At 46.8% G+C, this 12,425-nt stretch overlaps 1 protein-coding gene and 1 long non-coding RNA gene across 2 annotated transcripts; one reads left to right on the top strand and one right to left on the bottom strand.

Annotated features, from left to right (window-relative positions):
* Positions 1–176: 176 nt before the first annotated feature.
* On the bottom strand, positions 177–2,626 carry LOC137472735 (uncharacterized). The gene is made up of 3 exons (XR_010998389.1): positions 2,481–2,626; positions 1,153–2,392; positions 177–1,038 (listed from the first exon to the last, which is right to left on the bottom strand). It is a non-coding gene; the product is annotated as an uncharacterized lncRNA (long non-coding RNA).
* Positions 2,627–2,722: 96 nt separating this feature from the next.
* On the top strand, positions 2,723–9,139 carry LOC137472734 (estradiol 17-beta-dehydrogenase 11-like). The gene is made up of 7 exons (XM_068188082.1): positions 2,723–3,053; positions 5,267–5,374; positions 5,949–6,080; positions 6,684–6,790; positions 7,486–7,623; positions 7,888–8,004; positions 8,715–9,139. Exons 1-7 carry the CDS (start codon positions 2,844–2,846, stop codon positions 8,800–8,802), a joined length of 900 nt encoding a protein of 299 aa, XP_068044183.1. The 5' UTR covers positions 2,723–2,843; the 3' UTR covers positions 8,803–9,139.
* The last annotated feature ends 3,286 nt before the right edge of the window (positions 9,140–12,425 follow it).

Consider the following 12,425-nt stretch of genomic DNA (forward strand, 5'->3'; position numbering starts at 1 on the left):
TCATGTAACAGGACACTTCCCAGCTTCAGCTCTTGTGTTTCACAGTGCAAGATTCCTGCAGCTGGGACAGGAAAGTCAAAAAGGGCGTTCACAAAATTCAGGACATAAAAAAAGTTATAAGCCAATCAAAGAATACTTAGGCATGGTTTCAATTTAAAAACCAAGCCAAATGCTTCTTTTTGAGCTGCATATTGCCCTCTTGCTACCATGACAGTCCTGTAACATGTGAGACACTTGAAGCCACATCTCTGTGGCTTTTTGATTATGTTCACTTCCACCTATTCTTACCTAGTGAGGAGTCAAAAAGTCTAAAAATACAGATGCTTTAGAAGTTCAAAAGACCTGTCAGAGCAAGCAGCATACCAGCCGAAATGTTTGTGCTTAGCACTCACTGGAACATAAGGGCTAAATCAGTACTTTACAGATTTGTAGGTACTTAACAGTTGTCTCTTGTATGACTGTCAAGCATTCTTAACTTCCCACCCAGCTTAGTCCCTCTTAGTACCCACCTTCCGCATTTCTTCTGTTTCATGACTTGAATCCTTGCTCAAAGGAGTCACAGTCCAGTGACTCCACAGAAAAAAAGCTTAAAAAGACCCTGGAGAAAAGTCAACATTGGATGACTTGGCCCTGAAGGACGGCTTCAGTAGGACACATCAGACAAGATGCTTGGCTTCTCCTGGCACACCATTCCCACTAGCCATGTATATAATTTACATACTGATGGCAGCATTAAATTGGAACAAAAATCCATCCAGGGCATGACAGTGCTCTTCTGCAGAGTCTGTTTCTTAGCACACTTGCTCCTAAGGAAGGGGAGAGACTAGCGATTCCTGCTTTGCCAGATCTAGTCCAGGGTCTCAGAGCTCAGAATTACTGAGAAAGGCAACTTTTGCAGTACTCCGTGTGCGGCTGTGGTTCTGTTCTATGTCTTCTATGGCTGCAAATCTTCGGCTTGGCATAAAGAAACATATGCAAAAGCACGGATTTAAGCCTTCATCTCCTGAACACCAGTGACAGAATTGAGGCACCAAGCCTCTCAGGCTCCTCAGTTCTTTTTCTGGACTCAACACTCAACTGAAGCTTAGCCCAAGCTCTGGTCACATGTGGGTGCCCAGCAGGAGTCCATGTGAGTAGGTTTCATGCAGCCACCTACAGCTAAGTCCCAGATTTGAAGAGGGGTATCTCACACCCTGGCCTAAGGACTCCTTATGAGTCAGGTTAGTGACTCTGGCCCTGTGCTTTGCCTCCTGCTGAGATGTCTCTTGGAGTTGGTGCTTCCATGTCCTCCCTGCCTCCTTTTCCTTGGCTCCAGCACTGACTGGACTGTGCCAGGACTGGACTGACTGACCCTGTGCCAGGAAAATTACAGCACCACTGAGTCGTGCAATTGGGGTCTGGCCCAAATGCTGATGTGTTAATTAAGCAGGGAACCAGGTTCCAAGAGAAAAGTAGGAAGCGCCTAGCTCAAAATCTCTGTGCTGGAACTGACCCAGTCTCCCACAGACAAGGTGAGCTGCAGCTAAACCACCAGGACAAAAATAATACTTTTCAAAAACTGTAATCTTAACTGGATGCGATTTTGGTCAGTTGTTAGATGTTTGTGAACCCTTCACTCTTCCCCCGCAAGCAGCTCAAAAATATCCTTAAATAAGATGATGAACATGACTGTGATACATCAGATTTTCTAACTGAAAAGTAAAGGAGTAAGGTCAGCAATCTTTTCCAGGAAAGGCCATGTGTTACATTGATAGAGCTGGAAGAAACACCTGAAAGTACTTTTCTCATATTTCCTATAAGCATTCCTGTTCTGCTTAAGGTTCTGGATACTCCATTACATACAAGTGAGTCTAAGTGTGAGTTGTGTGATTTAGACTAAATTTGATAAAAATATCCCAATTCATGCAATTTAATGTCATTTTTTAAAGGACTTATGGAAACTAAGCAGCTGCAGCATAAGATGGAAGGTCTGAGTATGGATAACTAAATAAAAGACATAGTAAGACAAACAGCTAGGCAAGAGCTCACCTGTGGAGTTCCAGAAGTTGAAAGGACTTGTCTCATTCAGCTTTCCTTAAGGGACCTGGAAGAGGATGGTGGGGGACAAAGCCTGCTGACCATGCATAGAGATGCAATGGAAAGAAGGACCATGAATAAAACTGCTTAAGGACCTCATGGCACTGAGCAACTCAACAGGCACAAAGCACAAAAACTGAAAAGAATTACAATACAGAGTTGAATGGACCTTCAAGATGCTTTTGTCAGTAAACTGGATGAACAATTTTATTGCCACTTCCATCCCTTTTCCACCTGCAGCAAGTGACAAACAAGAACATGCTCTGCTGCTTCCTTGATACAAGGGCCTGAGAGAGGAACAGGAAGGCACTGCCACCTGTGTGGGGACAAGCAAAGCAGAGAATGAACAGTTGCGGCAACTGACAGATCAAAACCAATGACAGGACACAGAAGGGTTCGCACACCTCTATCGTCTGTGTTTTCCTTAGCCAAGAGGGCAGAAAACGCCCTAAAAGCCACATTTCTTTATCCACGTCCGGTACGTCCTGTTAGCTGCAGGGCGAGCAGGGTTCCGCGAGGGCAGACTGGAGTGCAGACTGCAGCTCCTCTGCACCGCTCACCCAGCGCCACCACGGCGACACCGGGAGCTCAGGGTGGGACAACGGGGCGGAGCAGCCACCGGTGCGGGCGGTGCGGGGGTGGATCCTGCGGGAGCGGACGGGACCCGCGGCGCGCACTGAGACGGCAGCAGGTAAATCAACAACCCGCGGGTCCTCTCAAAAGAGATTAAAGTCCAGTTCGGTCCTCAAAAGAGCTCCAGGAAAACAATGAATCTGTTTCTGGAGCTTCTCCTGTTCCTGGCCACGCTGCTCTACTCCTACCTGGAGGCTTTTGTGAAGCTCTTCGTGCCTGTGAGGAAGAAGTCTCTCAGCGGGGAGCTGGTGCTCATCACGGGCGCTGGCCATGGCGTCGGGAGAGCGACTGCCTTGGAGTTCGCCAAGCGCCAGAGCAGACTGGTTCTGTGGGACATCAATAAGGTAATGGGCACACTCGTGTCCTCACTCCGTGACCTCCGAGTCCGCGGGAGATTTAGGGACGTAAGAAGGGCAGCACCACGTTGCACCCCCATCGCCCGGCCCATTGCAGCCCGCTCCCATCGGCTCCCGCTTGGCTCCTCCGGCTGGGATGCTGAGCGCCAGGAGAGGGTTTGGCCCCACTTGCAGCGGAGGATGTGGGGCTCTGGTCCCACGGTCACTCGGTGCTCCTCGGCAGGGAGCGGGCAGCATCCGGCAGAGCACCTGCGAGAGGGAAAGAAGTGCTCGGGAAGCTGCTGGAGGAGCTGCTGCCTGGGCTGGCAGAGAAAGCCCGCTGAGACCAAGATCAGAAGGCTGTTTGCAGAGAGGAGCAGGTCTGCCTTCACTTGTTCTCTCTGTAGCCCCGGGTGTTTTGTGTGCACTGCTGGGAGATGTGTTTTCTCTGCACTCATCAGCAGCATCGCTGTGCCGGGCTGTGTGTGAGCCCGGCTGTCCTCTGGGCAGCTGCACACGTAAAGGACCTTGCCAAGTGGAGGATGGGCAGATACAAACATGCAGCGTGGCATTCAGAAGGGATCAAGGTAAAGTGCTGAGTGTAGGTGCAACAGGGTGGATGAAAAGCTGGGCTTTCTGTTTCTGTAACACTGGGTCAGAGAAGAAGCTTAATTGTGGTATCCTGAAGCTGCAAAACACCGCAGCACTGGGCCCCACTGGCATGGCTTTCTGGCACCTGGGGATAAGACAACAGCAAAATCATTTCTGCCCTGGCTTAGTGAGCTGATACAGTAACAGAGGGAAGCCTCTGTTCTGTGTGTGTGTCAAATGCAAACCTGTAAGGAAAGTCTCTTTGCCCTGTGCACAGTTGTTGTGGATTGACCTTGGCTGCATGCCAGGTGCTCACCAAGCTGCTCTATCATACCCTCTTCTCAGCTGGACTAGGTAGAGGAAATAACATGGGAAATGATGACCTGTAGGATGAAATAAAGCAGTTTGCTAAAGCAAAGCTGAAAGATTGTGCGCACAGAAGCAAAGACAAAAAAAAATTATTCTCTACTTCCCATCAGCAAGAGATGACCACCCACGTCCTGGGGAGTGCTTGCTCCGGAAGGCAAACATTGTAAATACCAGAAGCCCCTCCTCTTCTTCCTCCTTTTCTTGGCTTTTATAGCTGAACTGTCATATGATACGGAATATCCCTTTGGTCAGTTTTGCTCTGCTTTTCTCTTTGTGTCCCCTCTATTGATGGGGCAAGGAATGTTGGGAACACAGCAATGATGCTGCACCAGCACTGCTCAGCAGCAACCAAAAAAAAGGTGTATTATCAACCCCTTCCTAGGAACCAGTGCAAAGTACAGCCCTGTGAGGATGCTGTGGGGAAATGAATTCCATCTCAGCCAGACCCAACGCAACTGGGGCTCTTCTCACAGCCAGCATGTGAATACAGAAAGGCATAGAGCCACTCTCCACACCTCGGGGCGTCAGCCAGGACTGTGTTGCATGAGCTCTGTTTACACTCGCAGTGCCGCCTGCTGTGCTGTGACAGGCACTGCGTGCCCTCTTTCTGCTGTTACGTGTGCCTTACCAAGCCAAACTCACTCTTGTTGCCACATTCCTAAGTCTAAGAGAATTGGGGTTGTTCAGCCTGGAAAACAGATGGCTTTGGAGTGACTTAATTGCAACCTTCCAATATATGAAGAACGGTTACAAAAATATGGAGAGAGAGTATATCTAAGAGCGTGTAGTGACAGGACAGAGGGAAATGGCTTCAAACTGAAAGAAAGGAGGATAGATTGGATATTAGGAAAAAATTCTTTACTGTGAGGATTGTAAGGTACTGAAACAGGTTGCCCAGAGAAGTTATAGATGCCTCATCCCTTGAAATGTTCAAGGCCAGATTGAATGGAGAACTTGATCTAGTGTCCTGCCCATTGCAAGGGGAGGTTGGAACTATATAGTCTTTAAGATCCATTCCAAAACAAACCATTTCATGATTCTCTGATTTCCTTTCTGGTAGTCAGTCTACAAAAGTCCAAAATTTCCATCTGGAATACCTATTCTTTCAACGACCACCACACCTATAGCTCTTTCCCTGGGTAGCCATGAACTGTTCTGGGGCTGGGCAGTGGTTGCTCAATCCAGGGACATCTTCAGCCTCTGCTGCTCAGCTGTGGTGAGGGGACAGCTGTGCACGGTGTCGTTCTCTTTGCCTCTTCCAGCACGGCATCGAGGAGACGGCAGCAGAATGCCAGACGCTGGGAGCCACTGTTCAAACCTTCGTGGTGGACTGCAGCAAACGGGAGGAGATCTACAGCACTGCAGACAAGGTGGGACAACAGGGGCACGCGGCCAAAGGCTTTCCCAGCCATGCTTGATTTCACAAATCCTGCAAGCCCTTGGAAGCTCTTCACTCCTTGCTGCTCTCTGGACACAGAGTGCTGTAGCATTTCCAAGATCACAGCCAGTCTCATCCTATTTGGGAGGCTCCAGCATATCACATCCTCTTGCCAAGTTTGCTCTCTGGGGTTCCAGCCTCTGAAGGAACACAGACAGCACTGAGAACATAAGAAATATTTTAATGTAATGGCTGTGGTCCAGCTGCCCCAAAACAGTCTGTACCTCCGTGGTCTCAATGGTGACTACACGGTCCAAACTGTGCACAGTTTGTGGAACACAATAAACAACACTGGCATTAATGAATGGGGAAGAATCAGATCTAAACCAGATTCCATGGCTCTACTGCAGAGTTCCTGCCACATCTGGAAATGTGGCATGATCTCCCTGTCTCTTGAAGATGCAACGTTAAGAATTCAATTATGGTTCATTTTCCCCACCCTTACTTTTTTTTTTCCCCCTCCTGAGCGACAGACACAACTTTGGGCTTTTGTTTCTCTCCAAAAGGTGAAGAAGGATATTGGGGATGTGACTATCCTGGTGAACAATGTTGGTGTGATTACAGCTGCCGACTTTCTCTCGACTCAGGACCACCAGATAGAAAGGATGTTTGAAGTCAACATTCTGGGTCACATGTGGGTAAGGGCCGCCACCATCTCTAGCTGCAGTTTTTTGGGAGTGTCAGTGAGGATGCTTATTTAGACCAACCATTATTAGCAGTGCATTGCCAAATGAACTGTTAGAGCACAGGGGCACCCAAGCAGACTGTGTGCTGGGAAACTGGAATGGCCTCTTGCTGATGTGAGCTGGCTGGTGGCAGCCTCATCTGCAGCACACACAGAAGGCCTCTGTCAGAGGTGTCGTGGGGCTGACAGGCTGGGAGGGTTTCAGCAGTACTTGTTGTGGCAGAAGGAAAGAGAAGCCATAGATTGACAAGTGGTTTATTGTACGTGCTGGGTTCTGCTGACACCTGAAACCTTAAAAGCAGCAAAGGAAAGATGTGAAAACCATCTCCTGTTTATAGCCAGCTGCTGAAGCCTTTGGAGAGCAGGTTGCCAGCTGCACCACTGGTCAGAGAGCAGGTATCTCTGTGGCTCTGAGAATCTGGGGTAGCTTTAGGGATAGCTTTGGCCACCTAGTGAATAACATTGAGGGTCAGTGCTGAGTATGCCTAAGAAAACAATGTTCTTTTCCTCCTTCCTGTCCCCTGCATTTTGCCTCTTGGTTTAAATGACTTCCAAGACCACGAGAGCTTTCCTGCCAGTCATGATGGACAACAACTATGGGCACATTGTCACGGTGGCTTCAGCAGCAGGTCATTTTGTGACTCCTTTCATGGTGGCATATTGGTAAGTGATTTTGAAATCAGCTTGCTTAAATTAAAAAAATCTTAATTGCATCTTTTCCATCAGGAAGTACCAAGTGATTAGCTCTGACTGAATTGTGAGCAATGTTTGTATGAAAGAATAGTCATGTGATATCTAATTTCTTTGGAATTCATTGAAACTTAAGGCCCACATCTATTTCTGTGGCAGGTCCTTTCTCCTCTACATTTTGCTTTCATAGTATCCTACTATTTCAAAGCAGACACAGTTGATTTGAGATGCTCCTGTGTGCTACAATAAATAGTCAAAGGTTAATCTCCATTTCTACCCTGCCCATCCTTCATAATATCACACATTCATGATGCATTCCTTCCACAAATCTTCTCTTGTGGGAAAAATGGGATGTGCATCGATTGACACACACTACTCAATGTTTTGTAAGATTTCCTGATGTTTTCCTCTATGTTTTGTCTGCCTGTACACACCCTGTCTGCTTTCCACAATTACTCCACAAGTTTCAATATCTTTGCCAGCACTACAATCTGGCAAAGGGGAAGTTAATATAGTCCTTGTTCTGCCTCTCAGCTGGAATATATTGTTTGGAGGTTTTTGCATCCTACCCTGTACTGTACATGTATCATTGTTTAAGCCATTTGCAGTGGTAGAAAGGTGGAAATAGGATTTCTGCCTTCTCATTTGTACTTCCTCCCTTCCTGCAGCTCAAGCAAGTTTGCTGCAGTTGGATTTCATAAAGCTCTGACAGAGGAGCTGTCTGCCCTGGGAAAGGATGGAATAAAAACAACGTGCCTTTGTCCGGTTTTTATAAACACTGGATTTGTCAAAAACCCCAGTACAAGGTAACTCTCAATACTCTGCATTCCTGCCTTTCCTTCTTTGCATCAAGGTACTGCATATTATCCCCAGCTTTAGCCCTCTGTTCCAACTGGCTGTATAACAACCGTTTGTATCATTGGCTAAAGAAAATCTGCAATGTCCTTTAATTGTTGCTTTAATTGTTGTTTAATTGTCCATGTAATTGTTGCATTTGTGAAGCCTCCTAGATCAGCTGGTACCACCCCTTTTTATCACTGCAGCTCTTATGTGTTTGCTTTCCTGTGTAGACTTGGAAAGATTTTGGAGATTGAAGAAGTCGTAGAGGCTTTGATGGAAGGAATAGTGGCCAACCAGAAAATGGTTTTCGTTCCATCAAATCAGAGCATCGCTTTATTTCTTGAAAGGTGAGTAGGGCAAAAAAAAAGTATCAACTGTAACCTGCTGAGTGTACCACCCTCAAATTTGTAAAAACTGATTCAAGATTAAGTTGTGTTTTAGAACATATCACAAGGTAGTTAATAATGCAGTGGTTCTTTACAGTGACAACAGCAGATATCACCTTGAGACTTGGTTGAGCCCTCTCACAGGCCTTTGCATTGAACCACTTGCAGGAGCTGACTGGTGTCAGTGCAGAGCTTCACTGCTCTACAGGCCACCACATTCTCTGAAACAGCAGCCCCAGCATAGCCCCAGAATGAGATGAGGACCTGAGTGTTTGTTTCTCCATGTCAACACCAAAAATTCAGGACATTGATGCTGGAAAATTGCTTTTAAAGGACTCTTGCAAAGAGAAAGCAAATACTTGTGTCTGTGTTCAGTATGAAAACTTTCTGGATTCTGCAGTAATATTGCAGCTTAAATAAATCATGGTTGGTACATAACTGTCCTGGAATTGTCATAAAAAGAGATGGGTGGGATTTAAGTTAAAACATGTCAGAGATTGACAAGGGCTACATGTCCTTAGGAAATAATGCCCAGTTTAATACATAGTCTCAGTTCCTATGTGTGCATGCATTCTGCTGCCAGACCAGCTCTTCCCTCACCTGCAGTGACACTTTTGCCCATAATTTAAGTTTCTATCCCACTTTTAATTTCATGTTACTGTCTCTTTCAGGGTGTTTCCAGAACGTGCCCTGAACCTTCTGAAGAAGATGTCTGAGGTTAAGTTTGATGCAGTCATTGGGCAGAGAAGCCCCCAGTGAAAAGCAAGAACTGATTCTCATTTCCCAGAGGCACCAGTGAAAAGAGAACATGTGCTGAGCATAGTTCAGTTGCCTTGATTCAGAACAGAGCTCAGGCAGATGCTTGCAGGCCACCATTTCCAGGCACACCTAAGGGCTCATCCCACACCTGCAGCTGGAACACACCTGCATAACAGGGAGTGTTAGCAAAGCAGTGATGCAGCTCTAGAAGGGCTGCTTTTAATGTACATCCCATCTCATTTGTCTCATTGTGCTGAGGCAGGCAGGATGCCCACAAAGGTGGGTAGCCTGTTTTCACCTCAATTTATATTTTTGAATTATAAAATGCTCTAATGAACACCTAATTTCCCATATTTTTGTAGGTGTATATGTAACATGCCTAATTACAACGATTATCAATTATGCATTTGCACCATCAGTATGCCTTTATATGAATAAATGCTGTTCTTTAACGCAAGGACCACAGTGTCTCTTGGCAGTGAAAGTCATAGTTAAGTCCTAGAGATGCATTTAAGGTACTGTATCAAGGAATACACCTTTCCCTATATCATTGCTCATACTGCTCCTCTGCACTTTCCAGACATCTTTACAACCCCTTCTCATGAAAACAGTGCAGTATTTCTCTACAAATGACTCGGTGCCACAAGTGCAGCCCATGCAGGCACAAGGGCCAAGGCTAGGGCAGGGTGTGCAGGAGAAGGCTCCAGATGAGCCTTCACACAGCTCCTCATCAGAAGCCAGGGGCCTGCTCTGATGGCACAGGAGGTGAAATCCCTGGAGGTCTTTGGCCTGGGGTCCAAGAGAGCGGCAGCTGCTGGCACACGGGTCAGAGACCCCTCCACAGCACAGAGAAACTGTGCACCCACTTGTGCAACTCCCACCCGCTGCAGGCACTGCTGGCCCACAGCCATGCCAGGCAGGCCTGAACGCACTGCCACCTTCGACACACTTGGAATCTGTCCTGTTCACCTGAGCCTTTCTGTAAACCAAGGTTCTTTTTCTTTAGAAAAGGGAGAGCCCTCACCACCCAGCCCCTCCTGCCCTTAGCTGGCAACAGGTAAATATTTTGCTGCCATCAGCACAAATAGTTGCTTGATGAGCTTAATGGCACAAAAATAGTTTCCTTTTTGCTCATGGAACATTCATGTAACAGGACACTCGGGGTGAGTGAAGCTCAAGTTGCCAGCTTTGGATTTTTTTGCTTCATAGGGAAAGCAAAAAGAAAACAAAGAAAAAGGTAAGCAAATTTCAAAGAATTAAAAAAAATCCAAAAAGTTAAAAGTCAGTTAAGGAGTTTTAGATGTGGTTAGTATTTAAAGCCAAGACCCTCCAACCCCCAAAACATTTGAGATAAGCATGCTTTGACCTCTGAAGGATAAAGGAGTACAATTTGCATGCATTTTCAGTAAGCTATTTTGTAAGTCTCTTTTCCCTGCCTCAGTGGCATCCCCCAAATCTGAGAAGAGTGACTTAGTGACTTTTGTCTACTCTGAAAGTTGTTTTTTCTTCTTGCTCTTTGAACTACATGCTGGGCTCTTTCTGAGAGGACAGGCCTGTCACAACTGAGAGCTACTTGCTCTTCTCCGCTTTGCTTGATTTTCCGAGTCTTCTGCTTGGCATAAAAACCAGACAAAAACCAAGAACTTAAGCCTTCATCTCCTGAACACCGATAACAGAATCCAGGCTCCTCAGTTCTCTTTCTGGTTTCAACACTCAACTGAAGCTTAGCCCAAGCTCTGGTCACACGTGGGTGCCCAGCAGGAGTCCATGTGAGTAGGTTTCATGCAGCCACCTACAGCTAAGTCCCAGATTTGAAGAGGGGTACCTCACACCCTGGCCTAAGGACTCCTTATGAGTCAGGTTAGTGACTCTGGCCCTGTGCTTTGCCTCCTGCTGAGATGTCTCTTGGAGTTGGTGCTTCCATGTCCTCCCTGCCTCCTTTTCCTTGGCTCCAGCACTGACTGGAGCCCTGTGCCAGGAAAATTACAGCACCACTGAGTCGTGCAATTGGGGTCTGGCCCAAATGCTGATGTGTTAATTAAGCAGGGAACCAGGTTCCAAGAGAAAAGTAGGAAGCAGCTACTTCTTAATCTTTGTGCTGGAGTCAGCGTAGTCTCCCACAGACATTATAAGCAACAGCTCAGTTAAAAGCACCATAATGTTGGCTAGAGGCCTGTGGAGCTCCTTCCTCTGTCCCTCCAGCTGTTCTGCTCTAAAAAAGCACAGGAGAGTGAGGGCCCCACAGGGATTTTGTGTGCCAGCTGCAGTGTGTACTCCCTGAGGGGCTGCTGCCAGCAGGGCTGGGACTGCCCTGCTGGGTGATAGGGGCTCTGCTCCCCAGAACAAGAGGCATAATGGTGAATTACTTACAGAATTTCTAATGGCGTGGACTAAAACTCCCCACAGCACTGCCACCTTGTCGGAACCCAGAATGTCCCTTGGACACTCTTGAATGTACCGGGCCCAGGTCAGAAACATTTGAGACCCTGGAATGCAGCCACAGACCCCTGTGGCTTTGAACCTGATCCATGGAACAATTTACCAACTTTGCAGGAAGAACAAGAAATCACAAAAGTTTAGATATTGTAGTAGAAGTAGTCACAAAGTGAAAGGAAGAATTTTTGAGTGCTGTACAGGGGGGTTTTAGACCTTGTACAGAGGGGTCTGAGTTTTGTACATGGGGGTCAGAAGTTCTAAGATGGAGGGACTTGGGTGTGCCCTGTCCTCTTTCTTCTTCCTAACCTCCATGTTCATGGTGATGTTGGCACTCACAGATTGGTTTAGAGTAGAAAGTCACTATTCAATATAGGTAATAGGCATTGGGGAAAAACCATAAACATTTAACACGTAATGTATGATATAAAAGAGGGCACCAGCCCCCTGGGTGTCAGAGTGTGCCTTTGCCTGAGTGCTGAACAGACCGCAGCAGCTCAGGGAGAAATCTTTTAGATAACATACAATAAGCTACCTTGAGACCGGACAACTGAAGATTACTGAGTCTTTCTTTGGAAGCTCAGGTTGGAGGACTTTCCCACCTTTCCGGGCCACCCCAATCAGGGAGTGAGGCCCAACGACAACGACAGACCCCACACCACCTGGTCTGTCTTTACTAAAGTCTGAGGGTACTTCTTCAGAGACTGGCTCTGCCACATTTTTCCGAAGTCCTTGAATCCTACTCAGAATGTTAGGAGAACCATCTCAGCCTGTGTTTCTTGGCAGAAACCTAGGCCACTTAAAAGAGAAAATCAGGGCTGTACCTCCTGGTGCCACTGTCTGCTAGCACCAAGGCCCCAGCGTCATGACTAGGGCAATACTTTTTAATGCTTGCAGGTAGTACCAGTATGCATAAAAATCCAGGCAATTTTAGGCAGCATTTCAGAACATGGATTTCTAAATGCACAGCATTTCCCGAACCCAGCAGTTCAGGAAGGGGTTTTGTATTGTTTTGCGGTTTTTTACTACTACTCTACTGAAATTAAGCATCTGAGATCACTGGTGGTTCACAGTGTTGCAAAACTGTCTGCAAAAATTCTGACTCAACTTTTTGGTACCTTCAATCTCTCAGATCCTTTCATTCTGCATCTATTATCTGACCATGCATTTTTTCCTTTCCCAAGCAGGTC

The sequence above is a fragment of the Anomalospiza imberbis genome, chromosome 4, assembly GCF_031753505.1.
Source record: "Anomalospiza imberbis isolate Cuckoo-Finch-1a 21T00152 chromosome 4, ASM3175350v1, whole genome shotgun sequence".
In the NCBI taxonomy this organism is placed as follows: domain Eukaryota; kingdom Metazoa; phylum Chordata; class Aves; order Passeriformes; family Viduidae; genus Anomalospiza; species Anomalospiza imberbis.